The sequence below is a fragment of the Recurvomyces mirabilis genome (assembly GCF_035927965.1).
Source record: "Recurvomyces mirabilis strain CCFEE 5264 chromosome Unknown scaffold_1, whole genome shotgun sequence".
NCBI classification, from domain to species: domain Eukaryota; kingdom Fungi; phylum Ascomycota; class Dothideomycetes; order Mycosphaerellales; family Teratosphaeriaceae; genus Recurvomyces; species Recurvomyces mirabilis.
Window position 1 is genome coordinate 504,350 of NW_027041935.1, and position 26,136 is coordinate 530,485.

The 26,136-nt window shown below is 53.6% G+C and overlaps 10 protein-coding genes across 10 annotated transcripts; 2 read left to right on the forward strand and 8 right to left on the reverse strand.

The window, feature by feature from the left end:
- Nucleotides 1–209: 209 nt before the first annotated feature.
- Nucleotides 210–1,396, reverse strand: LTS14_000226 (uncharacterized protein; the record flags this gene model as incomplete). The annotated part of the gene is made up of 2 exons (XM_064832940.1): nt 210–702; nt 756–1,396. The coding sequence occupies 2 exons, from the start codon at nt 1,394–1,396 to the stop codon at nt 210–212; spliced, it is 1,134 nt and encodes a 377-aa protein (XP_064699209.1).
- A 1,573-nt stretch (nt 1,397–2,969) lies between these two features.
- On the forward strand, nt 2,970–3,326 carry LTS14_000227 (uncharacterized protein; the record flags this gene model as incomplete). Its single annotated transcript, XM_064832941.1, has 2 exons — nt 2,970–3,118; nt 3,158–3,326. The coding sequence occupies 2 exons, from the start codon at nt 2,970–2,972 to the stop codon at nt 3,324–3,326; spliced, it is 318 nt and encodes a 105-aa protein (XP_064699210.1).
- Nucleotides 3,327–4,096: 770 nt separating this feature from the next.
- On the reverse strand, nt 4,097–5,284 carry LTS14_000228 (uncharacterized protein; the record flags this gene model as incomplete). The annotated part of the gene is made up of 2 exons (XM_064832942.1): nt 4,097–5,022; nt 5,077–5,284. 2 exons carry the CDS (start codon nt 5,282–5,284, stop codon nt 4,097–4,099), a joined length of 1,134 nt encoding a protein of 377 aa, XP_064699211.1.
- Nucleotides 5,285–6,298: 1,014 nt separating this feature from the next.
- LTS14_000229 (uncharacterized protein) lies at nt 6,299–8,218 on the reverse strand (the record flags this gene model as incomplete). Its single annotated transcript, XM_064832943.1, has 2 exons — nt 6,299–7,982; nt 8,193–8,218. 2 exons carry the CDS (start codon nt 8,216–8,218, stop codon nt 6,299–6,301), a joined length of 1,710 nt encoding a protein of 569 aa, XP_064699212.1.
- Nucleotide 8,219: 1 nt separating this feature from the next.
- LTS14_000230 (uncharacterized protein) lies at nt 8,220–9,070 on the forward strand (the record flags this gene model as incomplete). The annotated part of the gene is made up of 2 exons (XM_064832944.1): nt 8,220–8,555; nt 8,627–9,070. 2 exons carry the CDS (start codon nt 8,220–8,222, stop codon nt 9,068–9,070), a joined length of 780 nt encoding a protein of 259 aa, XP_064699213.1.
- Nucleotides 9,071–9,215: 145 nt separating this feature from the next.
- On the reverse strand, nt 9,216–13,823 carry RAD9 (radiation sensitive protein rad9; the record flags this gene model as incomplete). Its single annotated transcript, XM_064832945.1, has 1 exon — nt 9,216–13,823. One exon carries the CDS (start codon nt 13,821–13,823, stop codon nt 9,216–9,218), a length of 4,608 nt encoding a protein of 1,535 aa, XP_064699214.1.
- Nucleotides 13,824–14,445: 622 nt separating this feature from the next.
- NRP1_1 (Asparagine-rich protein (ARP protein)) lies at nt 14,446–15,531 on the reverse strand (the record flags this gene model as incomplete). Its single annotated transcript, XM_064832946.1, has 2 exons — nt 14,446–15,426; nt 15,475–15,531. 2 exons carry the CDS (start codon nt 15,529–15,531, stop codon nt 14,446–14,448), a joined length of 1,038 nt encoding a protein of 345 aa, XP_064699215.1.
- A 246-nt stretch (nt 15,532–15,777) lies between these two features.
- Nucleotides 15,778–17,011, reverse strand: NRP1_2 (Asparagine-rich protein (ARP protein); the record flags this gene model as incomplete). Its single annotated transcript, XM_064832947.1, has 2 exons — nt 15,778–16,650; nt 16,730–17,011. 2 exons carry the CDS (start codon nt 17,009–17,011, stop codon nt 15,778–15,780), a joined length of 1,155 nt encoding a protein of 384 aa, XP_064699216.1.
- Nucleotides 17,012–18,702: 1,691 nt separating this feature from the next.
- On the reverse strand, nt 18,703–21,064 carry LTS14_000234 (uncharacterized protein; the record flags this gene model as incomplete). Its single annotated transcript, XM_064832948.1, has 2 exons — nt 18,703–20,715; nt 20,843–21,064. The coding sequence occupies 2 exons, from the start codon at nt 21,062–21,064 to the stop codon at nt 18,703–18,705; spliced, it is 2,235 nt and encodes a 744-aa protein (XP_064699217.1).
- Nucleotides 21,065–21,315: 251 nt separating this feature from the next.
- LTS14_000235 (uncharacterized protein) lies at nt 21,316–25,965 on the reverse strand (the record flags this gene model as incomplete). Its single annotated transcript, XM_064832949.1, has 1 exon — nt 21,316–25,965. The coding sequence occupies one exon, from the start codon at nt 25,963–25,965 to the stop codon at nt 21,316–21,318; it is 4,650 nt and encodes a 1,549-aa protein (XP_064699218.1).
- Nucleotides 25,966–26,136: the final 171 nt, after the last annotated feature.

Genomic DNA, 26,136 nt, shown 5'->3' on the forward strand with positions numbered 1-26,136 from the left:
TACCGAATGAATCAATGCTTTTAGTCGGCCGTGTTCCTCATGCCTCGTCCATGCAGTGAAAAATGCTTTTGTCCTCCCGAAACCATACCATATCCATGCCAGCGCCATGCTTATAAGCAGGGCAAAAGAAAGTCCCTGCCAGCGCCATGACCATTGCCTCCCATCCCCATTCCCACGAGTAACCGCAGCACTCTGCAATTAACATATGCCTACGTGCTGCCCACGAAGAAGTCATCGTCCAGACCTTCGGGATGCGAACGAGGGTGAAAGGCGCCGGAGAAGCGTAGTGGCGAGTTGATGCCAGATGGCGTGATAGGTCTCGAACCAACCCTCGACGCTGGGCCACTCACTTCAACCTCCACAGGGTCTACGTCACTGGGTGGTTGAGCACCAGGCTCCTCCATCCATCGCACACCATTCGCATACTCCTCAATTGGGAAGACTTCGCGCGCATACTCTTCGATGCCACGGTAGCCTTCCCAGATGCTTCGACCTTCGCGTGGATACTCAAGATCAGGGAAATAAGGTGCCCGCTTCTCTCCCAGAGTCTCCTGGAGTATCTCAAGTTGTTCTCGGTAGCCTGATGGAATGGTGACCTTGATGTCGATTTCCGCATGCACATATCTGACAGGTCGTCCTACGCCGCGCGCAAATCGTGCGCAGCATTGGAGTGGTGTTAGGCGCTCAAAGGCTAGGGTAACTCTGTTGAGAATGTCAGCAAATTCTTTACGTCACGACTCCTGGGTCGCACTCACCTCTGTCCCTTCCAGTGATTAGGTCCCATCTTGAAGATCTGTAGCAGAGCCGGCCCGACATCATGTTCAGCGTCCAGCCAGGGTAGAGGATCATCCGGGTGGAATGGTGCTTGCCACACAAAGCTACCATCGTCCTGCAGCTCCATCTGGAAAAGAGGATAGGGCAATGAGGTGAAGTTGTTGTTGTAAATGCCAGTATAGACAAATGTCGCTGGTATGCCTACTTGCCGTACGTAGTTCTCGGTGGCAAACTTGGTAGCCCACATCGGCAGTGCTCTCCAGCCATTGCCAAAGGTACTATGATCCGGCATGGAAGAGTAGATGTAGTGAACCACGCCAGCCTTCTTCGCAGCATCTGCACATGCTCTGCCAATCGCCACCTCGTCACCCCAATGAGTAGTGTTGACGAAGGCTATCTTGACGTTGGCGAAGAGTCCAGCGAGAAGACGAGACCTCTCCGGTCCAGCAAGGTCGCCCTCGATGAACTCGACGTTGGGAAGATCGGCCAGTTCTTCAGCCACCAGACCATCCTGGCTACGGATCTGGGCCTTCACATGCCAGCCAACAGCCGATGCTGCTCGGATGAAGGACGCAGCCTGTCTTCCAGTTGAGTTGATAGTCGCGACCGTTTTGGTGGGCATTACAAATCCTTCATCGACACGCGTATTCGTTTTCGAAGCTGGTGTTGCACTGTCTGGCCTTCCAGTTGATGAGTAAAAGTGGAAGATGGTTCGAGACGTGGAGAAATTCTCGTGACCGTGTCAAGGTTCCCTAGACCGCGGCTGTTGTGTAATGCGGCCGATGGTAGCCTCTCGATGGGGACGCGCCGTTACGGCAGACACGGTTGCGTTATGACGGATCTATAGTCTCGAACACTCGTGGTATTAAGAGGGTTGAGGTGTGCTCGATCGTTGGTCAGACGTCCCGGCGAGGCGTCCCGGCTCCGCTATGTACTCTGAAGCGAAGGTCAGAACGATTGGATGGTGTGCTCGTGTTGATAACAGCAGGAGCGAGACAATATACGGAGACAAGGCCACGACACCTGCAATCAGAGCGGCCGACGGTCGGAGCAGGCTTTGGTTCAAGCAGTCAAGGTTAGCACTTTCTGGTCGTAAATATCTGTTCGGTGAGGAGCACGCAGCGAGCAGACAAAGTTCACCAGTGTCACCGTATTGTCTCGGACGATTTCATTCGCGCGCATCTGCCAAGGTCACGGGATTGCTGATGCCGTCAAGCGGTTGAACACGACCACGTTTTTTTCAGCAGTACCACCGTAGTGGGACGAGCGAGCGTTGGTTCCCACGCTTGGAGGTTTTTATGACTAACAACAGAAGACCAGAGAAGGAAGGAGGAAAATGAGAAGCGCGCCAGCACGGACGGGAAATTGCCCGGCAGTGGCTGCGAACAATCAGCTTCGTGCTCGATTGATGGGATCAGAGTGGTACCAGCAGGGCGTGTAGGCGCAACGGATGGAGTCATTGGGCTATTGCGAGCTGAGCTGGCAATAATGGGTGCAGGTTGAGGGGCAGCAATCGCGTCACGTGGAATATTCTCGGTTCTCGCATACTTGTTCCGAAAGGCATTATGTCTCTTCATGCTTCCTACATACTCCGTACATCTGGATGAACATGGCTACAACATTGTATGACCTGCGGAGTGCTGATATGGAGACAGCAGATCCATCCATGCTGACATCATGTCCGTCATGAAGCACGCAATATATATAGCATCAGGCCACCAACATCCCTCGCTGATTCGCAGAATATATACGTACAGGTACCGAGTGCTTGTTATTACGACATCTTTTTACCCCAAGTTTCGCAAGAGCTGCGTATGGGGTGGAGTGAGCTCCACCTCATGAATGAGCATCTCCGCCGTCTCCTGGGTCATGGTATTTGCTCCGGTACGGCAATCGGCGAATGCAGACTAGCCACTGGCTGTGCCTTCCTAGTGTATCTCAGCGACGCGGACACGTCTCGACCGAGTCATGCCATATACTGAGCGAGTCGTGCTACAGACTGAAGTATTGTAGCCTGCGACTCGCGCTGCCACACAGTCATCACAACGAACCACAATCTCGGACAAGTTGTGAGTCTCTCAACCAGCGAACCAGTATGTTGACGGCGCTGGACGCTGACTGCGCTCCAGTGTATCCTCGTCATCCTGCCCACGCAAGGCTAGTTCTGACGTGCCCATTGGGTTATGGCGTTCCGCATGCCTGAAGATATGGCAACTACCATACATCAATATGCTGAGGCCGCAGATATTGTCAATCGACGTGAGATGGCCAGATTCATCCAGGATGTTCGACAGAGATGGCATCCAGAAGCGCTGGCGGACTGGGAACTCCCTCGTGCCGAAGGGTACACTGACGAAGGAGCCTTCAATCTTTGCGTATATAGGCTTGCCTTCGGAGACAGGGAGCCACACCGTGACGGCGAATTATGCGAAGCGGAACTCAAGAATGAAGTCCTCCTTCTGCGAAACACAGATGACTTGATGAATCTCATTCCCAAGCCTTTGACAGACCCTGCTCCACAAAGTGAAGTGAAGAAAGGCTGCATGCTCTAAGAGGTCTCCTCCAGGAACAACTCGATAAGTCAACAGCGACAGACAGCATGGCCATCCAGCTGCCCAAGGACTTTGAATACCTTCTGTCCTTGACAAACGGCATAAATGGTACGGGTGTGCCATCCGAAACAGCGTACACCGAGCTCGTCCGCCCGCTGGATCAGCATTACACCAACAGAGACATGCTCAAAAGCATATCCCATTGGGTAGTGTCACGAGGCTACGCACTCCTCTCCGCCTGGGAATGCGGCGGCTGTGTTTAACATCGTCAGATCTAATATGTTCTTTGCCATAAGACAAGCACAGAGCAACCTGCTCATGCTTCATGGCGAGTATTCGACCAAGATGATGTGTCTGTAGACGTCTACGAGAGTCTTGCGGAGTTCTTGCAGCATGAGACAAACTCTGTCAAGGAGAATCCTGGCGGCGCCAAGCAGGAACATATCATTCAGGATATCAACTATCCGATATGATGCGAACGAGACCATCTGATGATGCGCTTGAATTGAATACCCAGTGGCGTCTTCAGGAGTGTGCCGTTTACACCAGCTGAACCACCGACATGAGCAAGATCAGACACGCCCACGGCGTAAACACCTCCTCGATGTCCCCCTGACATTGACAAATCGACTTTGTTCCGCAGCCTTGAAGACCCCGCGCATAGACTTGATATCACGCTCCGACTTTAGAAATCATCCAGCAAATCATGCCAAATATGGTAGGCTGTGCTCCGAAAATAATTCAGACAACACTTCATCACTTCCGACCCTTCACCGCTTCACTTTCTTCGCCGGGGGACCGTTGCTGTCCCTCGCCTTCCCCTTCTCTGCTCCGCCAACCAGACTCCGAATGTCAACAGGCTCATCATCCTCATCCTCCTCATCATCCATGTCATCTTCAAACTCTGGATCAGACATATCACCCATCTCCTGTGCCTGCGTGAAGAACTTGATCGCATTGGGCCAGAGATCCTCAGCAATACCCACTGCAAGATCCTCTCCGGCTTCATGCACTTCCACGGCTTGATCATCCTCCGCCTCCTCGTCTTCGTTCTCGTCCTCCGCCTCATCCTTACCGGCATCATCGCCCTGCTTCCTAGCCTCCTTCTTCTGCTGATACTCCTTGGTGGCCTTCTCGCTCTCCTCAGCATTGACATATCGCCTCCCACTCACGAACCCAAACCACGTGAAGAAAGTAGTGTTTTGACCGTTCCAGCTCTCCAGCTTTTTCGCAAGAGAAGTGTATTCAGGCATACCCTTCCCAGTCATGTCTCCTACTTTCCTTCGCGCAGCAGAAAGAGCATGTGCACCATCTGTCAGGCCTTCTGTAGGATCCTTGCCTTTCTTCCAATCCACTTTCACAGGCTCTGAGACGAGTCCGGTCCAGCCATCGCTCGCTCGTCGGTACCAGAATGTCTTTTCGAGCTTCTCATTGCCGAAGTACTCATTCGCGCTGAAGTTGAAGGTGATCTTAAGCGATCTCGGGTTGCCACCTTCAGGTTTGTCTTCGAGCTCAATACGACTCACGCTTATACTTTTGAGGTGGTCGTTGATGATTTGCGAGTCGGCGGGCTGGATGTACTGGTCGATTTCTGGCGGGGCCTGTTCAAATACCAGAGGCCAGAAGGTCGGTATCTTGGCGATGGCCTCTGCTCGTTTGGCGTATGCTGGTTTGGAGATGTCGTACTGCTTTCGCACTGTCATAATGGTTAGCGAGGAGACGTCAATGGCGTGACTTGATGACCGCCTACTGATCTGGGTGTCGATCTCTTCAAAGTCATCCTCGATTGAGGCGAGGTCCTCGTACGAGATTTCTGGTACTTCGTCTGCCATTGTAGAATGATGCTGAGCTAGTCGATATGCTTGTGAAGCAGACTCGAATGGCAACAATTTTTGAAGCTCGATATGCGCCGGCTCATAAGCCGAGAATGTGGGGAGAGCTTGGGATGCTTTCGTCATTGGTGGGTCCATGCGTCTTCGGCACCTGCTACGCGAAGAACATTGGACTTCTGTACCTGCTCATTCACAATACGAATCGACAATATATCGACCATGGACAATATCACGACTTCTTACAGCCACCATCAGCATGCCTGCTGGCGAGTCCAAGACTGCTACTCTTGTACCCACAGCTCGCACGGCTGTGGCTGGTGCCCGTTCAGTGGAGTTTGTGTACCGACCACGAATCTACTCAAGCCAGTGGTAGATGCCAAAGTCTGTCCTCTTCGTGGCGAGCGCTTCGAGCTCAGGACCAAAGCCCTTGGATGCGGATGCTCGACCACCACTCTCCTCAGCATCATCGTCACCATCTTTGCCACCATCGCTGCACTAGCCTTGTTGACAGGCATTGTGGCTGCGCTGCTCAGGTTCAATCAGACTTTTGGTACTGGGAGCTGGAATGGTTGGGAACTGAAGTACGATGACGACGGGTCGAAGGAGGAGCATCAGTGGCGGAGAAGCAACAAGGTCACTTCGTAAGGACGACCATCACCATTCATTCATCTTGGTGGCGCGTGCTGACATGAGCAGCTTCGTCCGCCGGACGGCGTTGAAGACTACCAAGGAAAGCGAGCAGGAACAGACGACTGAACGATCACGATTACTCGGATAATCGCATGTGACGACGATATCCCAGTTGACCGAATCCTCTACCTGATTGAGACCTGCGGAGATTTGAGCTCTTCGGCCACGCGATGCGCATTCTTCCGACGTGGAGGCCAGCGAGGGTTACATCACAGTGGGGTCGAGCATCAGCATCTGGTCGACGGCTCAATTGCGTACCAGCATCGACTCGGAATGGAAGCGTAATGACGTGAAAATGCGACGATGTAGACGAAAGTCGGCACGAATCATGACCCTGATGAAGAGGGTTTCACCAGCTAGTGACCCACACAAGGGCTACAGATAATCCAAAATTCGCCCATAACCAGAACGCCTTGCTAATTCAATCAACACCCAAACTTGCCCTCGGGCTCATGTGGCGCTCGGCTTCGGCTTCTTCCTTAATGCACCACCACTGAGCATATTGACCGCAGGCCCGTCGGCCTCAGCACCAACATCACCAGCTCTCCGCTTCTTCTTCACTATCCCACCCAAATCATTGACCTGCGCTTCCTGCTCATTCGGGTACAGGTACCCACCACCACGAGCAGGTGGATGAGCAGCAGTACCTACCAAGTCCACAGCCCAATCTCCTGATAATCCACAGATACTCCTCACCTCGGCCAACCACTTGCTGGTCGATCGAGCGGCGGCTTCGACATTGGCAAAGTCGAGGTGCATTAGTGTTTGTAATGCTTTGTCATAGCCTTCCCTGGACACCAGTAATCCGTCGCCACGGACACTGTTTAGCATGCCGTCGAGATCTGTAGAAGTGGCTGTCAAGGAAGAAGAGCCACCCTTGAGTCGAGGCTGTCTCGCCACGACCGGTCCAGTCAATGGCTTGCGCTTCCCACGCCTCTTAGGCGTCGGCGTTGGCGTGCCCTCGATAGCTGCCTCGCTACTAATCGTGTTCTGCGAAAGCTGCTCCTGACTCGCACCACTCTCGAGATCATCCTTACCGACGACCTGTGATGGCGAGATCACAACCCAAAGAAATCCTACAACCCGCCCAGAAGAACACTCCTGCCTGAACTCCATGGCCTCCCAAAACCGATCGAGGTTACGAACACTATTCCATCTGCCGCTCTTATGCTTGGATGGACTGCTCGTGATATCGATCTCGGCAAGACCGACTTCATCGTCGAGTTCTTGGATGAATCTTGCTTTAGGGTCGTCTGGAAAGCGAGGAAGTAATGATCGTGGTGGCGCTGCCGTAGAGACGCCTCTAGTTTCCGCGAGCTCACCCAGTGGGTGTCCAGCTCTCCAGGAACGACCGTCTGCGTGTTGGGTCCGTGGAAGGTAGCTTCGGAGTTCCTGGGCGTCGTACCCTGGGATCGTGACATATCCGTTGATTTCTGGCTTAATTTCGCCGGTACATGGCAGATCGAGTAGAGGATCCAGTACCTTTGCCCACCACTTGATGAGTTGCCGATCGTCGAGGACATGTTTGCTGCTTTGCTCTGCAGATCCTGGGAAAAGATACTGTGACTGTGCGCGGGCGAAGAGGGACACCACGATCTTGCGATGTGGATGCTTTCTTCGTTCTCGATTGACCAACCATCGGAGGAAGGCAGTACATGCCGGCTTCGTGGTGTTTCGCGCAGTGATATAGCCGTTTGTGTCGGCTTTCGACACGAATATAGTCGTTAGATATTTGGTGTGGTAAATGAAGACTTCGACCCCAAGACCTAGAACTCCTTCCTCCTGTTCCTTGAGGTATGGGGATATTAATACAGAGTTTCCAGCTGTTCGCGTAGGCTCTACTCCTAACGATAGGAAATGTGACGATAGTCTTGTTTTCTCCGGCTCCCGTCCGGGTGGAGGTGGGAAGAGAGGATCACATGGTCGAGGTGCCGAGTGGATGTATCTAAGCTTGCCTTTGAAACCGGAGGCCAGAGGGAGACCATCGAGTATGTTGTCGTCAGAACCGCCTGGAATTGCTGCTGCCAAAGCCTGTGCGAGGGATTCGTCTTCATTGTCCTGAGATGCCATTGAGATCTGATCAAGTGAGATTACACGGAACGTTCGTAGCTCATCGCCATACTTCAAGACCAGGCTACAATACTCACTCCAACGGATAATAAAAAACTGCTCTGTCCTGGGATATCAATATTCAATTATTGTGTTACTGATGTCAAGCAGGAGAAGTCGCGTGGAAACGCGCCCACTTCTCGGATCTCGGCGACTCAAATTAGGGTTGCCGTCTTGCGGCTTCAATGCGACACTCCCGACATAAAGTTGCCCAGATCACATGCACACGACATACCTCTCCACTGCACCGTCCACAGCCATCATGTCGACCTCTCGCACTCCCTTTATCTGCGCCTCCTGCGCCGCAAGGACCCTCCGCTCCACCACCTCAAAACACACCACCCGCGCCTTCACCACAACCACAAACCAGCAACTCCCATCCCCAGATCTTCCACGATGGCAGCAAACACCACCTCGTATGAAAGCGCCTTTCCGCCTTCGACCAATGCCCAAACAACCCGAATGGCGAGTGAACGACTCACAGGAAGCAGTAGATGAAGTCTACGATCGCTTTCTTGGACGAGTAGGAGAAGCGGCGAAGGATCAGACAGGCTTACATGGTACGAGGGGGAGGGATCTGTTACCTGAGGAGGTGAAGGTATGTTGATCACACGCCCTACCAGAAACAGGTCGCGGGGACGTCTCGTTACTAACACGTCTATACAACAGTGGCTAGCCCTAACCCACAAATCCCACGACCACGGCCGTCAAGGCTTCAACGACCGCCTTGCGAATCTAGGAAAACGCCTCGTAGACCTCCAAACCAGCCTCGCGCTCCTGAACGCCTCCTCCGGCGTCTCAGCATCATACCCGCTCTCAGACCGCAACATCTTCTCCCACCCAGCGCCGGACAACGTGGACAATATAAGCAAATTCAGCAGATCCCAGATCCTTTCAGTTTCGAGAATGGCGAAATTAGCGCAGAATTATGGGATAGACAGAGTTGTGCGGTGGAAGCCGAAGAAGAGCGATAATCTGAAGGGGTCGGGGGTGGAGACTGTATTGGCGCATACGGTGTATAGTATTGTTGGGGCTGTGGCGTTGCAGAGGGGTGGTGAGGTGGCGCAGAGGATGATTAGGGAGAGGATATTGGCGCCATTAGGCCTTAGATGATGTCGAGGATGAAGCGACATGGGAAGGATTTCTATATAGATAGACATGGTGTACAACATTACATGGTACTTTAGCGCTATCATGCCATGCTATGCGATGCTGTCGGCTGTTATCCAGCAGGCCGTTCAGCCATTGTGCTGCGAGCTCAATCCACCAGAGCACCAAGTATCAGACTCTGCACGACGAACTCATCGTTGACAGCCTTAATCACGCCATTCGCAGAACTCGCCACCATGACTTTAGCATCGCCCTTCGATACGCCGTCATCGCCGCGCATCCGTTCTCGCTCGCGCTCCGCAGCGTTCCAGACAGTCAAGCCAAAGAGAATCTTACTGGCCTCCACCACCGATCCATCGACGTAGACCCACTGCCACTGGTCCCTCTCAGTCTTGAGTATAGATCTGGCGCTCGCTACATCGATCACGCGCTTCACTCTTGCTGCGCCGAGTGCGAGGGTGAGGAACGCATATGCTTTGCGACGGTCCCACGCTTTGTGCTTCTGAGATGCTACGATGAGAACATTGTCACCAGCGAGAAGGAGCTCGCGATTCGTGATGGTGTCGATCAGCTTGGCTTCAGCGGCATCATATGACGTGATTGTGCGAGATCGCACGGCTCCGCCAAGATAGCTGCTCTCGCCTGCTGCAAGCAGGTATTTGCTCCAGGGCACCGGGGCACTATCCTTTCCTTCGCCACTGGCAGCTTTCAGCGAATCGGTGATCCAGCGGCCAGACAGCGTAGGTAGGCCAAGTGCAAGGGCCTGCACATACTTTGCTCGCCTACTATGCCGGTCCGCAATCAGTGCTACGAAACCAAGACCAGCATATTGCTTCTTCAGGTGAAGACCGGTCTGTCCATCGTCGCCTTGCTCGTCCGCATCAGCAAGAGTAGGAAGATCGAACAGCTCCTCGAAGCCGCTATTAAGGATCATGCCACCGTTGCGCTGTATGCTTGCTGTGATGTCTTGCTTCACCGCTTCGTTCGAGCCGTAAGATATAGCAAATGCCATGTTATCAAACAACCCTGAGTCTTTGTGAGCATGCTTCGACGTCACCGAGTCGTCACGCAAATGCGACTTCTGGGCTGTGGCTTTGGCAGATGGTATGATTGAGCGGCGCACTCGTGAGCCAGGAGTTTCGGCATCTGGTGTATGCAGTCCAATTGTAGGCGTGTCGAGTCTAGTGGCATTGCGTCCTCGGGGGTGTGGCGGAATGAATTCGCGCTTGGAGAAGGCAGACCACATGGTAGGCGTGAGATAGATCCTGTTGATGAGTACATCGATCACTGCTCCGCCATTGCTCATTGGACCATCAGTCCCGGCAGTGCTGTCGCGGCCACCAGTCTTGGCCTGCACTTGGATAGTAGTGTGGCCGTAGATGTCTGAACCGACAGCGCGCTCTTGGACAGTTCGAGCAACATCGCCAAAGCCTCTCACTACCCACGACTTGTTTCGCATGCCAGCACCATCTACTTTGACATTGTCGCCAACACGGAGCTCGAGCATAGAGATGTGACTTCGGTCCAAACTGACAGCAGTATTGTCATCAAAACGTATAGTTTGACCCTTCCCGTCGCTCGCAGCTTCAAGCCAGGTGGCAGGGTAGAAGTTCGTGGGAGTGCCCTTGAACAGTGCAAAGACCCTCATGGGTGCCAGGACTGCATTAGCAGCAGGCTTGTCGGCGTGTGCTACTGCTGCGCTATTGACCTCGTCTGTTGCCACAGTCATGGCAACAGGAGCTGCGGTGTCCAGGGATCCGTCCAGAGGGGCCAGTGCTGTCTCCGTATCATCAACGGCGGCCTCTGCTGGTGTGCTTGCTGCTTGAGCTACTTTGCGTTTCCCAATTCTTGACTTCCTCCGTGTAGCCGTGTCAATTTTCTTGGGAGCAACCTCGAGCTCTACTGATGTGGTCGTCCTACGTCCTAGACCAGAGAGCTTCTGCCCAGTCTTGGTCGAACGAGCAGCCAGCAGTTGTGAGACTACAGCAGCCCCTGCTTGTTCGCGCTTCTTAGTGCTGTCCTGAGTACCTTTCAGCGCATCGGCATTCTCAGGAGTCGAGGTTGGCAGCTCATTGCCTCTACTCTCATTGCTTTGCAGAACGTGCGGACTCGCCATCTCCATATGTTCCAGAGCAGGGACGGCTAGCGGCACCAAATTAGCCTGAGCTTGCTCGCTCACTGGCTCAGCCTCATCAGCAACGGCTCTAGTTGGTGATGTAGCCACAGAAGACACCTGCCGCGCAACGGTGTTGTTCAACCGCCGACGCTTGCTCACCTTCTCGCTAGCCGGACTCGACATGGCGTCAAGGAATGCGTGGTCCTCAGCAGTGTAGACGTCGCTCATCATAGCCTCGATATCGACCTCTGCCTCGCCACTAGCTTCGGGAGGTGAGGGGTCAGCGGCGATATCAGCAAAGTTTCTCACGCCGGCACGTTTGCGTGGCGAGTCGAGAGACATCCTACTGCGCTGGCTCGCGAGCATTTTATATGGTGATTTCTCTACTTTCGACTGTGGCTTTAAAGGTGACGGTCCGCCGGCAGATAGATGTGTTTGCGCTGTCGAGAATGGAGCAGGCATGCTGTTGCTTTCAGTAGCCGACCTCATCTGCCCTTTGGATCTTGCTTCAATCACGTCGGCCGTTCGTGGTCGAGCAGGTTCAGATTGCAGCGCATCGCTTTCTGGTATCTCGCGCTCCGTTTCCTGCTCCGTATGCTCTTGCTGCTGTGGCTGGAAAAGAGCTAGTGCTTGCTGTCGGGCAAGCGAGGCGCCAAGCGGATCACTTGGAAGGGTGTCATTAGTTGCCAGTAGTGGTGGACTACTTGGTACCTTGTCAAGAAGGCCATCACCGCTTGATATCTGCCGCAACCCATCCCGGCGTAGAAATGCTTGCTCCTCACTGGTCCTACCAGCGTATTGCGAGCCAGGCACGAAAGATGTCGTCGAGGAGGGTGCGATCGTTTCGAGATGAGTACGACGTCGCTTTTCGCCCGGTAATGGTTGCGAGTCTGCGACTGCTGACCGCTGTGTTGCCGTCACCGCTTTCTCTACATCCACAACATCACCAGACATTGCAACGTTGTCCGTATCACGTGAATTCTCCCCATCCCCATCATCAAGATGCAAATCCCCATTGCTCTCGTTGCCTGCAGCCTCTTCGGCACCTTGGTCGTGCATTTCATCGGCCTGCTCGATAATGTGGTCATCTTCGCCGATGTCGTCTTGATTGTCACCATCCGGTTGGCTCCTGAGAACCGTCTGTGCATATTCATCGTACACATCATCGTCGTCACCCAGATCAAGGCCATCTTCGTGATGCTCGTCCTCGTCCATTGGCTCGCCGTCGTCGCTGACATTATCAAAGCCAAACTCGACTCGTCCAGGCCTCTGTCGCACCGTTGCAGGTGTGATCAGATCAATCGTAGCAATCTCCCCCCTGCTTGAGCCAGGCCGTAATGGCGGTCGTGAAGGTGCTCTCCGCCTCGCCAACTCATGTAGTGTCTGGTCACTCATGACCCTCTGCATGCGTGTGTTGGGTAGTCTAGGTCGCACGAAATCATCGTCCACATCGAAGTCGTCCACATCAGGGTATACAGCATTTGCTTCCTGCTCAATCTCGCGTACTCTTCTCCTCTCGTCCGACTCTTGCATACTCGTGTAATTCTCCTTCGGATCTTCAGTCGCTGCAGATGTAGGTCTGCTATGCATGGTCATCAACGGCGAGGACCTCAAGACTGGCGGCGAAGAGAATGCAGTACGTTCTAGCATGTTAGGCGAAGGACGTGTGAGGAGTGGATCAGATCGTGGGGCGTCTGGCATTGGCGAAGAAGGTGCTTGAGTCTGCGCGAAAAGCTGCGTGGCACTCATGGCTGGCCCTTTTGCGACGAATCCAAAGACTTGAGAGAAACCTGGTGTCTTCTTGGCAGCGACAGTAGTCGAGCTGACGATCTCGCCGCTACTCCGTCTCTTGTGGCCTGCAAGCGATGGTGTCTCAGGCATAGTAGGTATCCTCGCTACCTCAAGAGCCTGCAGCTGTGTCTGCGGAGTAGCCAGAAGCTCGTCGATACCAGAAGTAGTTGATCGCATGCCAGGCGACCCATGCTCGGATTGCAAGGCTCCTTCTAGATCAATGAACCCCGTCTCGCCCTCCACAAATGTGTGCGGTGTCTTGTCCGTAACAGTCGTATCATATGTCTCGAACCTGCCATCTGGTGACCGCCTCACACTCATCACCGGTTTCTGGGGCGTAACGGTATTCGTGTTCGACTTGGCAAGCGCCATCGACTCAAAGTGTTGATGGTATATCTGCGAGTCCATGGGCTGAGTGTCGCCACCAAGAAACCCGCTGAACGATTCGGCGCGTGTCATGTCTTTGAAAGCCTGTTGCGAAGGCGTCTGCTGTTTCATCGCTTCCATGTCTGCCTCTGGCGCCGACCTCGCGGACGTGAGATGTGGCGGCCGTGCGGTGATCGCGACGGCGGCTGGTGGAGTGGCAAGATCGCCCGAATCTGGTATTACCGCGCTGGCGTTCGCTGTGTCATTCGTGTTGTCGAAACGGTCGCGTTGAGGCACGCCGATGGCTGCCTCGGGCACTCGTTCTATCGGCAGGCCTCGCTGCAGGGTTGATGGCGTCAACGCGCTAGGATGCTGCATGCGATCTGTCACATTTCCTGGCACAATCTTCGCCAAATGCTCTCGCACGGCGGCAAGATCCTTCAAGGATACGCTTGCGATGCTGCTCTCGGCCAGGGACGCCATTGCTGAGCATGTCGCTGTGACTGCTCTGCTCTGCTGTGGTAGTGAAGTGGTGAAGCTAGAAATGATGCTTTACGCGGGTCCCGCGAAAGTGACGCGGGGCACGTGGTGGCAAACTCAATTTGGCTGTCAAGCACGTGAACATCAAAATCACCTATGAGGTCAAGAGGGATGAGACGATCCATCTCCTGAGACTTGGAATATTGGACACCCAAGTCGACACAGAATGATAGAGAGGAATTGGAAGTCCAACAGCGGACAAAAAGTGTCGTACCCAAAATGCAAGTGGTACTACACTACAACACAACACAGCACAACCCACAGCCATCGTGTGAAGAAGAACAATAACGCAACCTTCAGCTATAAGGGGCCTTTAGTCCGTGCCCCGTGGCAGCCCATTCCCTCCCACCTTCGCAGCCATGTATCGCAACCTCGCCCCGCCATACCGACGCCACGCTAAGTCGCACACCGCACAGCATCCCCGTCTCTCTTCCAGCGCCGCGCTAAGTTGTCGAAGTCCGATCCTGGTAGTACAACCGTTTATTCTTTCCCATCCCCATATGTCCGTTCGTTTGCTTCACCAATGATATGCACAGAATTCTCCCCTCCTCTCCTTGTCAGCGACCTACTGTGGCGACTTGGTGTTAGCCCCTTGGCCGTTACGCGGCTCGCGGTCGCTCAGACCCAGATTATTCATGCCGCTGTTCAGGAAGCTGAAGTCGGTCGCATCACCACCGCCGTACTGACCCTGGCCGTAGCTGCTGCCGTTCGAATACCCACTCTGACCACCCTGGCCAGCAGACGAAGCATTACCCTGGTTGAAAGCTGCCTCAGCACGGCTGTCGAATCCTCCCTGACCCTGACCTTGACCCTGACCCTGCATGCTTCCGTTACTGCTCATTTGACCGTAGCCACCCTGCATGTACGGGCTTGGTGCACCAAGACCACCTGGCAAAGAATAGCTCGATGGTGGACCAAAGGATTGACCACCATAGCCACCACCCATGCTGCTCCCACCACCATAAGCACTACCGCCCTGGGACATATCGCCGCCATAAGAGCTGTTGTTCATGGAAGGCGGCATCATACTTGGAGGACCTTGAGGACCGCCATATCCGGAACCAGGAAAGTTGTTCATGCCACCTTCAGCCACGACCGCAGCATTATTTCGTGAGGCGCCGCAGCGCAAGCAGGAGACATTCTTGGCGAAGTTGTGGTAAGCGCAACCTTCATTCCCACACTTCCAGTCACCAGCGCGGAACGGAATGATACCGCCACGACCAGAAGATCCGCCCATGCCACCCATTCCGCCATATTGACCACCGTGCATGTGACCTCCGCCACTCATCATATTTGGGTGTCCGTAGCCCTGGCCGCCGCCGTAAGGATTTGGCTGCATCCCATAGTTGTTCGAGCCATAAGGATCCGGTCCAGCGCCTATAGCTGGGAATGAGCACCTAAAGCAAGCAGTACGACGCTGGAAGTTGGAGAAGCCGCAGCTTGGGCAGGTCCAGTCACCGGGACGTGGGCGGTTCTTTGATGGTGGGAAAGGTGTCAAGAGAGGTGGTCCACCAGGAGGCTGCGAGCCAGCGGCACGGTCGAGGACCTGTGGTGGGATTAGCAGATGTCGAAACTGCGAGGCGCCTACACTTACTCGTGAACTCGAAGGTGACACCTCAATGGCGCGGTCATTCAAAGCACGTCCGTTCATGCTGAGAGATTCGGCAGCCTGAGAGTTTGAAGTGTCAGTACTCATTCTTGGACTTCGGGTAAGCACGAGCGTGCTACGCTGAACACAGGCTGTGGCAGTATGTATCCGAGCTTGAGGCTGTGCAAAAAGGTGTGAAGAGTGCAGTAAGAGCAAGTGCTGAGGTGTGAAGAATGAATTGAGCAGGATCTTATAGCCAGTCGACAAGACTACATCAGGTCTCATGATGTACAGCTGGGCTGCAATAGTTTACAAAAGAAGAAGGAGCAGCGAGCATGATGGCAAGGAAGGTGCGATGATAGACTGTTTTTGGGGCGCAGTACTGACCTCTTCGTGGGAGCCGAAGACGACGAAGCCGCTACCGCTAGGCTTGCCACCTTCGGGCGTGCGTAGAGTCCAGAAAGCAATAGGTCGTCCGCCATACTGTGTGAACCAGCTTTCGAGCTCGCTCTGGGTGGTGTCGTGAGGTAGACCGCTGAGGTGGATGACCTTGGATCGTTCACCGAGGAAGGCGCGAACATCACTACGAGCATCAAGAGGACGCGTGAGTACACCGGGAGTGCCGCTTGGGTTTGCCTGGGAAGGACGAGACTTCTGTGACAGAGACCGCAAGCAGCGCGTCAAGGTGAGAGCCTCCTCGAGCGCACGGCGTGGTGAGGATGGTGCAAGTGCCTGGAGGTGGAATGGAAGGCCACCAGTGACCTTGCCAGATGAACGGACCTCCTCAACTTCGAGACCAGCACAGATGGAGGACAGGCCAGATGAGCTGAAAGCAAGGGTCTCAGGGTGGTGCGACTGGAAAGTCTGATACTCTCCACGAAGGCCGAAAAGGACTGGGTGCTGCAAATAGGCAGGCAGTACAACATTCTTATCACGTGCCTCTCGTGGCAGCTGAACGCGCAGGTCCCATGGTGTCAATGTGACGAAGGCGAAAGTTGGTGGGTCACCAGGTCCAGCGTCTTTGGCCACGAGGTGGTCTTTGGCGTATGCGTCGAAAGCCATGATGGCGTCGCGGAATGTTCCGGCATTGCGGACGTGCTCCCATGTCAATGTAGTCAAAGAGGTGCATAGTGGCGTGATGGGGGTGTTGACAGGCTTGACAAGCACGGACTGATGGTGGAGCTGGAGAATGTCTTAGCATATGCACATACAAGCTTAGGTAGACATGACTCATCAATAGCACTATTGACATGAGACATACCTCTGGCAAACCTTGATCCCGAGCATCAAGGATCGTCCAGCCAATCTCGATCACTTCGGCACTGTCCTTCGTGACGTAAACTCCATGCTCATCACACGTGGTTGCAATGTGGATAACACAGTACTTTTCGAACTGTGTGGGTGTCTGGTATTGACCTTGAGCACTATGAGTCCCACGCTCTGGGAAACCACCCTGTGGCTGCCCAGTAGGCCCAGCTTGTGGTGGTGCCTGGCCTCCATAGGTATTGCCCTGGAAGGGTTGACCAGGTGTTGGTGTAGCCATATCTCTTGCTTAATGTTCAAATTGCTCCCGTGACGAACGCCGTAACTCCAAGCAAGTACCCCTAAGATGCCGTGAGAATGGTTTTGTGATGATGATGAGGGCGAGAGCCTTGCTCAAGCCAATGTTCTGGAAGAATGTCCTGTTAGCGACTCCGGCCCAGGTTCAACGTCAGCAGAAACAGTGGCAGCAGTCGAGGACACGGCAGCGGGCGGACGGTGGGCGGCGGACTCGGCTGAAGCAGGTCCGTCGATGTATTGGTGGAATCTGGTTCGATGTGGTGGTAACAGTGGTATTGATGTCCCAGCAGCAGAAGCATATGCGGGAGGTGTAAAGGGTAAAGCTTCGAGCTTCTTCCGTCCTGATTTGCCTTCGGCTGTCGGCGACATGAAACGGCTGCAATCGACCCTAGCGTGGCACGGGTAATAATAATTACAAGACTTGATATCCCTGTCAACCGGCATGCACATGGTCACTCGTGAGATTGGCCGTGCATTGTTCGGTATTGAGATACCTAGCCGGATGATGTATACTAACAGTGTCTCTATCAGCGGGAGGTATGGTATTCCAGTGCAGGAGGATCGATGCGGACGGCGAAGCAGCAGAAGATATATACTTGCACACACTTTCATCTGAAAAGCTATGCGTGCTCCAGCTGAAAAGGTCGTCGATCTTGAGAACAACGCGAAAAGCATAAACAGACCATTGCGAACGCGGTGATAGGTTTGCTATGCACAGGTTTTCCACAAAACAATTCAACATCACATACCGCTGACATAGACACGCGATCGGGCAATCGCAGGAAACACAATGGCATCTACCAATAATCGACGCACTTCCATCTGACATGTGATGTTCCTAGTACAGACTCGACGTCCCACAGCATCTCGGTGCAAGCTGTTCTGGAAGACTTCGACGGAGTGTGGCGACCTGTCACACTTCATCTCCGCGCCCACATGCACTTCCGAAACACATGCATGACGGGAGTTCATCACCCATGCGAACGCACCCGCGCTCGTGGGGATGAACCGAGACCCAACCGTGCATCTCGCACATTGTCGCACAAGGCTGAACGGGAAGTCACGCAGCCATGCATCTCTCTCCCGAACGAGCATGCGATCCGTTACATATGTTCTTCATCCCAAACTACTGGCCCCAAGTGGCCGTAATATCGTAGCCGCCTGATCTCGAAAGCAGTTGGCACGACTCACGACAGTGTACACTACCGTACCTGCGCCTTACATTGCAGGACTGGTGATTGGAAGTGGCGGCTGTCTCGCAATTATTGGACATGCAATCTATCCTCATGTCCCGATCCAAATGTAAAGACAGGAATTGGTGAAGGAGCCGATCTACGTCTATCAGATGAGGTGAACAAAGAGAATGAAATGTATGCGACGTCTAAGACAAATTCCCAGTGATCAAGCGTGGTCGTTGTCTCATTTCCGGTCAAAAGCACCATAAACGTTTGATCGTTCTCCATGGGCCATGGCGCTGTGAGTTCAATAGTGCAATGGGAGACACTCTATCGACTGCTCCGTATATGCGACTCACAGTCTGCTCGCATCGCCGAACCGTCTCGCATACATTCCGAGTGCCTGGATCGGGAAGATGAACTTATAATTCGGATATGAGATCATGCTGTGATTCATTAGTCTGCGACCTTCCGTGGAACCCAGTCATGAGGAAATGGCTTACCAGCTTTTGTTGAAGACTCCTTCGATGCCCTCCTGCAGCCACTCGCCATTCGGCTGCTGCCTATGCATCAAGAGTTTCACAGCGCGCTCCAGCGGCTCCTTGTGCGGGTACTCACCCTTCATCATCGCGATTGCCGCCCAAGCGGTGTTTACGACCTGTGAACCATCGGGATGCTGGCACCACTTTCCAGTCTCACAGCTTTTGTAAGACTCACCCCATCCACCATCTTCATTCTGTCGATCCAGGAAGAATTGACACGCGCGTCGTACGCGCTCGCTATTAGCATAGGTCTCGCCTTGAGTGGCTAAGCTTTCTAGTGCAAAGAATCCGGCGTATGTGAAGCAGATACCCCAGCTACCGTACCACGACCCGTCTGCCCGCTGGTTGGTACGAATCCATGCAATTGCCCGTGTTATGAAGCTGTGAATGTCTGCTGTCCGATAATCGGGGTAGACCTGAGTGAAGCGTTCGAGAGCAGTCACACAAGCTGTAGTGCATTCCGGGTAGTCGTACTCGACCATGATGCGACCAAAGACTTCGGCTGCGTTCAGCAGCTCCAGATGCTCGCTCCCTCTGGTAGCTTCATATGAGCTGCAGGCTCCATTCGCATTCTGCATTGTGAGCAGTATATCGGCTGCCCACTTGATCCTCTGCTCGGGTATCACCTGCGGAAACAAGTTCTTTGAGGCATTGTTCGGATCTCGCAGCGTCTGCAGCATCAGAGTGGCCTTGATACCCTCTGATGTGCAGTCGGACACTGTGTAACCTTGTGCACGATTACTGAATCCCCAAGCACCTCGCCGTGGATGTCGCCAACCACACTCTGCCGACGTCTTGGCTGTTGGTGGATCCGAGTATGCAGAAGAACCTTCGTATCCCACTGCGTGCTCCAGGATCTGCTGATCTTCGAGGAACTCCAAGGCCTTCAGCAGCATCTGACGGTGTTCGGGCTTTTCCGCAAGGCCAATCTCGTACACTGCCTGTATGGTGAAAGATGTGTCCCAATTTTGTACGCCGTTCGTCCCGCAACATAACATTCCGTCCTTTGTGAGCCAGAGATATTCTTGCAGTCGTTCCCGATGGCGTTTCACGGAGTGTGCTTCGGGACCTTCTTGGATATAGCATGCCAGCAGATTCATGGGCGAGTTGACGGGAGCAAGATCAGCATGGTCGCTGTTCGCGTCTTCGATCTGTATCAATTTCCAGACGAACGCTTCTGCTCGCTTCACAAGCCAGCCAAACCGTAAGTACGGAACCCAAACAAGTACCAAGATGTAATTGATGAGATCGAGGAGCCAAGATTTGGGGTTGTAGTTGTCTATTGGACTGATGGCATTGCGATATCTCGCCCAAGCGATTTCTTCATGCGGATGGGTGAACAGTTCCTGACGCAATTGACGGACGATGGGATCCGTATCCGCCTTTGGATACACCCATCGCTTCGACCACACAAAACCCATGGGCAAGAAGACCTGACGCATGTGGATCCACCATCTCCAAGGCGATATGGGTACCCAATCAGGAAGCAACCAGAATTCTGGAGGGACTGGGTTGACAACCTCCCACTCCATGACGCCGAGTAAAGAGAGCCAGAACTTAGCCCAGTGAGGTCCATTGAGAGCCCCACCTAAATCGTAGAGGCAGCCTCTCGCCTTTCGCATGCGTGGATCCTCAGGTGATACGCCCAATAATCGTAGCGTTGTGTAATTCATGGCTGTACCGAAGACAGAAGAATCGCCCTCGATATGAAGGCCCCAGCCACCGTCGCCACCGTTCTTCTCACCAAGGTTCTGCATGTTGAAGATATATCGGATGATCTCCGTCTGCTCTGGCAAGGCGAGAGGCATACCAGTTACGTGTAGCGTGATCACAAAGCCAGGTAGCAGAAACATTGGTCCTCCATATTCGCACGCCCAATTTCCAGGCTCCAGCTGTAGTTTAGAATAGAACTCGAGACCGTTCTCAGCTGCTTGCATTGGGTTGTTTGCACGTGGCAGTGCGGGAAGACCCTATGAAAATCGTGTGAGATCGAGAAAAGGCAAACGTGGTAACGACGAGCCTCCAAACCATTCAAGACCATCGACGGAGTGCTCAATCCCGCCGTAATTCTGCAAAGTCTTAGGGAGATAGACTTACCGTGTCCAGACCCATGAAGTGACGATCTGCAATGCTTTGTGGCCATGCTTCCATTTCCTCTTCTGTCTGTAGATAGTGCCATGTCTGTATACCGCGGTCGTCTCGAAGTCGCCATCGAGAATAGTCGGTCTTGGGATCTTCTATACGTGTGGTTTTCGTGGTTGAGCCATTAAGACGTCCATTAGAATGGCCGTTCACTGGGCCACGCTTTCTCATGCTCATGTCGATGAGCTCAGCCTGCTCGTGTTCTAAAGATTCTTCTCTAATATCCTACATACCGATACGAAGTTCGCAGCTAAAGGTGGCAGGAACATATATTCAATAGCAGAAGTGGAACGATGCAGGAACGCTCAGGTTCTCATTGGTCGACTCATTTGCCGAAGTGCAGCCGAGTAGATCAGGTCAAGGATTGATAAGCAAAGGTCTACCGTTACAGTTTTCATTCATAAATTGCCTTGAAGGCAGCTGCATCACTATAGCTTTGCTACCTCTCCTGTGAGACCTTCATGCGTACGCTCATCCTCTACATCGTGTGAATCATTGCCACGTCCGTTTGCATGAGCTGTCATCCACCAATTGCGCAGAGCATCCGCATGCCGGCGTTCTTCTGCTCCAAGCTCGACTGGAGGACCTTTGATCTCCTCGCGCACTTCGCCGGTGTGGCTCTCGGAATGTTTATGAGCCCACACAGGTCGTGTATCCTCGCCCATCTCTTTGTGACCTTCTGCGTACCGCCAGACGCACCAGGCACTTGCATCCGTAGAAAGGAGATAAGGCTGCCGCTTTCTGGACTTAATGGTGAACGATCGCAATAGGATCACATCGCCGACCTCAGCAACGGGCAGTACGGCCTTCCAAGGGCGGAATACCTCAACCCTCACAGCTGTGTTTGAGTCTAGAGATGTGTCCATGACACGAAAGATCGTGTAGTAGTCTCGAGGTCCACCTTTCGCTCGTTCCGGCGCCTTAGTGCTATCCGCTGCGACAGCAAGGACATCGACAGTGTTGGCCCCGTGGAAGTCTTGGCTAGACATATTTAGCTTCCGATGCAGATCCGACAGAGAAGTAAAATAGGCCATGGTGGTAAGCACGCCATCACTTGTGTGCGACGATCCAGTGTGCTCGGTTCCAGCCTGATGGTCCTTCGTCAAATCATGTACATCGTGACCCGGAGCTTGCTTGCTCGCCCGTTTGGCCACTGAGGTCGCTGTCGTCGTCCCCGCTAAACCCCCATTACCAGATCCCTTTGGCGAGAACCATGCTGAGATGACGTCGGGCACGTTGCTCAAGCGACTCTTCAACGACTTCCGGGCAGTCGTCTTCCTCTCGCGTAGCTCGGCAGGTGCGTGCGTATCTTTCGGTAGGAGCTGAAGCTCTGTAGGTACGCAGTTGGCCTCAGTACCTTCCAAGTGCTCCTCCTTGTCGACCACGCCGCCGCTCAGCGGATCATCGCGAGCCTCGTGCAATGAAGCCTCTGCGGGCCCTTGAATCTCCGGTGTCTGAGCTTCCGGCTCAACAAGGCTTACGTCATCCTCGATGCCTTGATCACTGCCTCCTAGCAAGGCCTTGTCCACGGACTGGCCGATTCCGAGCCCATTGCTCACATCTAGATCCATTAGGTCGCCCTTTGGTGCATCGCCATGCAGTCCTACATCTAGAGCAATGGTCTCAACTTCTTCGATCTGCATCTCATGCACTTCCTGCTCCGCCAACGTATGTTCGTCCATCAACGAAGGTATGTCCGAGTCCTGGATATTAGTTGGCTGTTCGTACACTTGCAGATCCGATTCCTTCTGAGTGAGCTGCGGCGTATGTGGTAGAGCGCTGCTTTGTAGTCTCCGCTGCACGTCGTCGACAGTAGACGAAAAGTCGTGGTCTGTTCGAGATTGTGACTCTATCGGTGTAGGAGGCAGTGACGAATATTGTACAGGTCGATGTACCTGAGTAGGCAGTTGCAGGCCTTGAGCTGGCTCGATAGGGCTGGAATGGGCGTCATGCTCGTCTAGAAGCTCGTTCACTTGCGGTATTGATGAGGATGATCCGATTTGATCTTGATTCGCTGGAATCGCCAACTCCTCGAAGGTGGCCGTTGCTTCATGAAGACTGCCGTGACGTGGCAGAGTATCATCGACTGGAGGCGAAGAGGACTGCACTACAATCTGATCCCCGTCATCTGACACAGCTGGCGGTGCCCGACGGAACTCAATAGCCTGATACTCATCAATCTTCGGGAGTGTTGTTTGCTCCACATCGTCATACTCGAACGTTTTGGATCTGATTTCAGCTTGCGATGCGAATTCGCTCACTTGAAACTCCACAGAGAACCGGCGAGGTGTATGTACGTCATATAGTTTCGGTGCGGGATCACCGCCGGCATCGATCACCATCAAGTCGTCAAAGGCAGGGCTTTGAGCGACATTGGTGGCAGACATTCCAGTCGTCTCGTTGACACCATCAGCGATGTGGTCGGTGTCCATCAGTGGAACCGGTGAGGACGAGGCAAGCTCAACGATTTCTGTCGGATGTGAGCTGGCGACTGGTGGCCATTGTGACATATCGTCGCGAGCCGGGCTCCCAGGAGACACGGCTCCAAGCTCGTCTAGATCTTGCAAATCTTCCTGATCTACCGACTGCGGTGGTGGAGACTTCAAATTAGATCTCCGTTGCTCAATATCATCATCGGAGGAGAGACTGTGATCTGTAGCCCCCAAGGACTCTCCACCTTCCATGCTTTGAAGAGCTTCCCCCAGCGGCCGCTCACTGTATACATCGCTGCGTGACGCAGATTGTGTGACTGACTTGTCCGCAAAGTGAGACGTTCGAGCGGGAAGCCTTGCATCAGAAGCTTGTTGCGACGAGCTGTCTATCTGATCATCTTCATAAGAATCTGGTATGAAAGGACTCTGAATAGTGCCATCCTCGTGCTGTGTGGCAGCCATGTAATCCTGCTGCGTAGAGAGCTCGTTCGTCTCGTATGTCGTCGCTTCGTCTCGATCGCTCAGGACCGAGTCGTCCGCTTCAGTAAAGTCAGCTAGTGCCTCCAAGTGTCCCAGCTTGGGGTCAAGCTTTCTCTTGTACGTTTCAACATAACGACCGTCATCTGCTTGCCCGTCTTCGATCTCTTCGTCTTCTACCTGCTCATCCTCTGCCACATGTTCTTCCTCGTCCCCTACCTGTCCCTCAATGTCTGAGCTTGAGAGAAGATCGATTACTTCTGGGGCGCTTGAAGCTGTGTCTGCAACCATGCTATCGTCAAGACCACGTGCACCATGTTTTGCTAGATCTTGCGAGAGGTCTTGAGTGAAGTCCGAAATGGAGTCAATCGGGACACCACGCTGGACCTGGCTGGCCGATGCTTCTGTCGCAGCTGCTTGGAACATCTCCGCATCTGCACCGGTAATGCCTCTCGTTTGCGCGGAAGCATTATGATCGAGCGGTAGCGGCGACTGCGACAGACTATGCTTGCTGCGTGTGCTTATTAGACTCACAGATCCAGGATTGAAGTCATGTCCGTCAACAGATACACCCTTGGGCCCTTGGACTTGGGGTGCGGGACTTGGGGACCGCTGAGCAGCCTTGGTCTGCTCCATAGGTGCTTTCGCAAACCCGAATAAGCTCCTAAAGGTCTGCGCCATGACTCGCTCGCGCTCAGATTGCGGCGTAATACGAGCTTCGGACTTTGCTGAAGATGAGCCGTCAAAGCCGAATGCCTGACCAGGAAGCTTGATGGGTGTTGATGGAGCAGCAAAGAGGTCATCGCGAGCGACAGTCGTAATAGAAGCTGCAGCCTGTCCACCACTTTCAGCTGCGTCGGAAATAGCTTCTTGCAGAGCACCCGACTTTCCCGGCTCGAGACCATTGATGATGAGGTCCGCAGCTCCCTCAACTATCGTGCTACCTTCGTCCTGTTTGCCTGGTTGTGAGAATCCGACTGGCGATGTGACCGTGCTGACGATCTCTTCTGTTGGAGCAGAGTCATCATCAGTTCGGGCAGCGTGAGTGAGCGTAGTCTTACTAGCAAATGGTGAAGGGTTTGGCAGTGCAGAGTTTGGCACAGCTTGCAGCAGAGGAGTCGAAGGCGCGACTTCTTCCTCGGCCGACGTGATATGCGGACCAGGTATTGACAGTTTTAGGTGAGATGCATGTAGCTCAGAGGGCTGTAGCGCAGGTATTGTGATAGGTAGTATGTCGGGTATTACTGAGGTTGGTGATATATCAGGCAACAACGACACGTCTGAATTCAAGGCTGTGGCCTGGTCTAGCAAGCTTACGCTGTCGATTTGCATGGCATCTTCTGGTTGCACAACTTCAGCAACTCCAGGAGCATGTACGAGGATTATTCGAGCCTCGCCGAGTGTATCTTGAGCAACTTCGAGCATTTCGTCGTTGCCTCTAATAACCTCGCCAGTCACATCGCCATCAAACAAAGATTCTTCTGGGGATGGCGAGCCTTCCGCGTATCGCCACTGTCCGATAGTTCCAAAGGACGTCCTTTGCCGTTTAGCAGGGTGCTCAACGTCTAGATCGACGTCAAAGAAAGGGTCGTAACCAGAACCGAGAAAGGTGTTGCTAGACAGGCGCTGCCGTTGAGCAAAAGGTGGAGAGCTATAGGTTGGTGGACTGTCTAGGGAACCGTTGAAGCTCGAACGTACAGTCTGCACGGTGCGTCGCAATGGTGTCGCCGTAATCACGTTCTCCAGCTGCTCGGTAACGCGCGGAGGCGTGGTCGCATTGATATCAATTTCGATACTTCCGTCTGCCTTAGCGAGTGTGAGGCCTAGCCTATTCCGGTACAGCAACTCCCCGTCTACACTTCTGCCCGGTGTGCGCGTTACCTCGATATCCTGTGCCCATTTCGCGCCTTGCAATTGCAGCACGACCTCATCGCCAATGCCAATGTGGGCCTTTGCAATCGCTTCTGCGCTTGCTGCTGTGAACCTGACGCGCACCTGACCTTTCTTCGCTCGCAATCGAAAGTCCAGATCCGCTATCAGGAGAGCACATTGTCGCGTTGAAGAAGAGTATGGCCATGAAAGCGTCACGATTCCGCGTATTGATGTGCCTTCATCCGGTGCATTGTCCAGTGACAAGCTTTGTATTGGTATGATCTCCATGTCGCTCATGCTGATTCACATCCTCCTCTCATCCTACATCTCCTTCCGCACATCCCAACATGACACCGAGCCGACATTCGATCAACAAGTGACGCGCATCGAGGGTGGAGTAGAAGTCAAAGTCTAGTGACATGGGAAGGTGCGGGCCTTGGTGCGGCCCGATCGGCTAGAGCCGGCTCT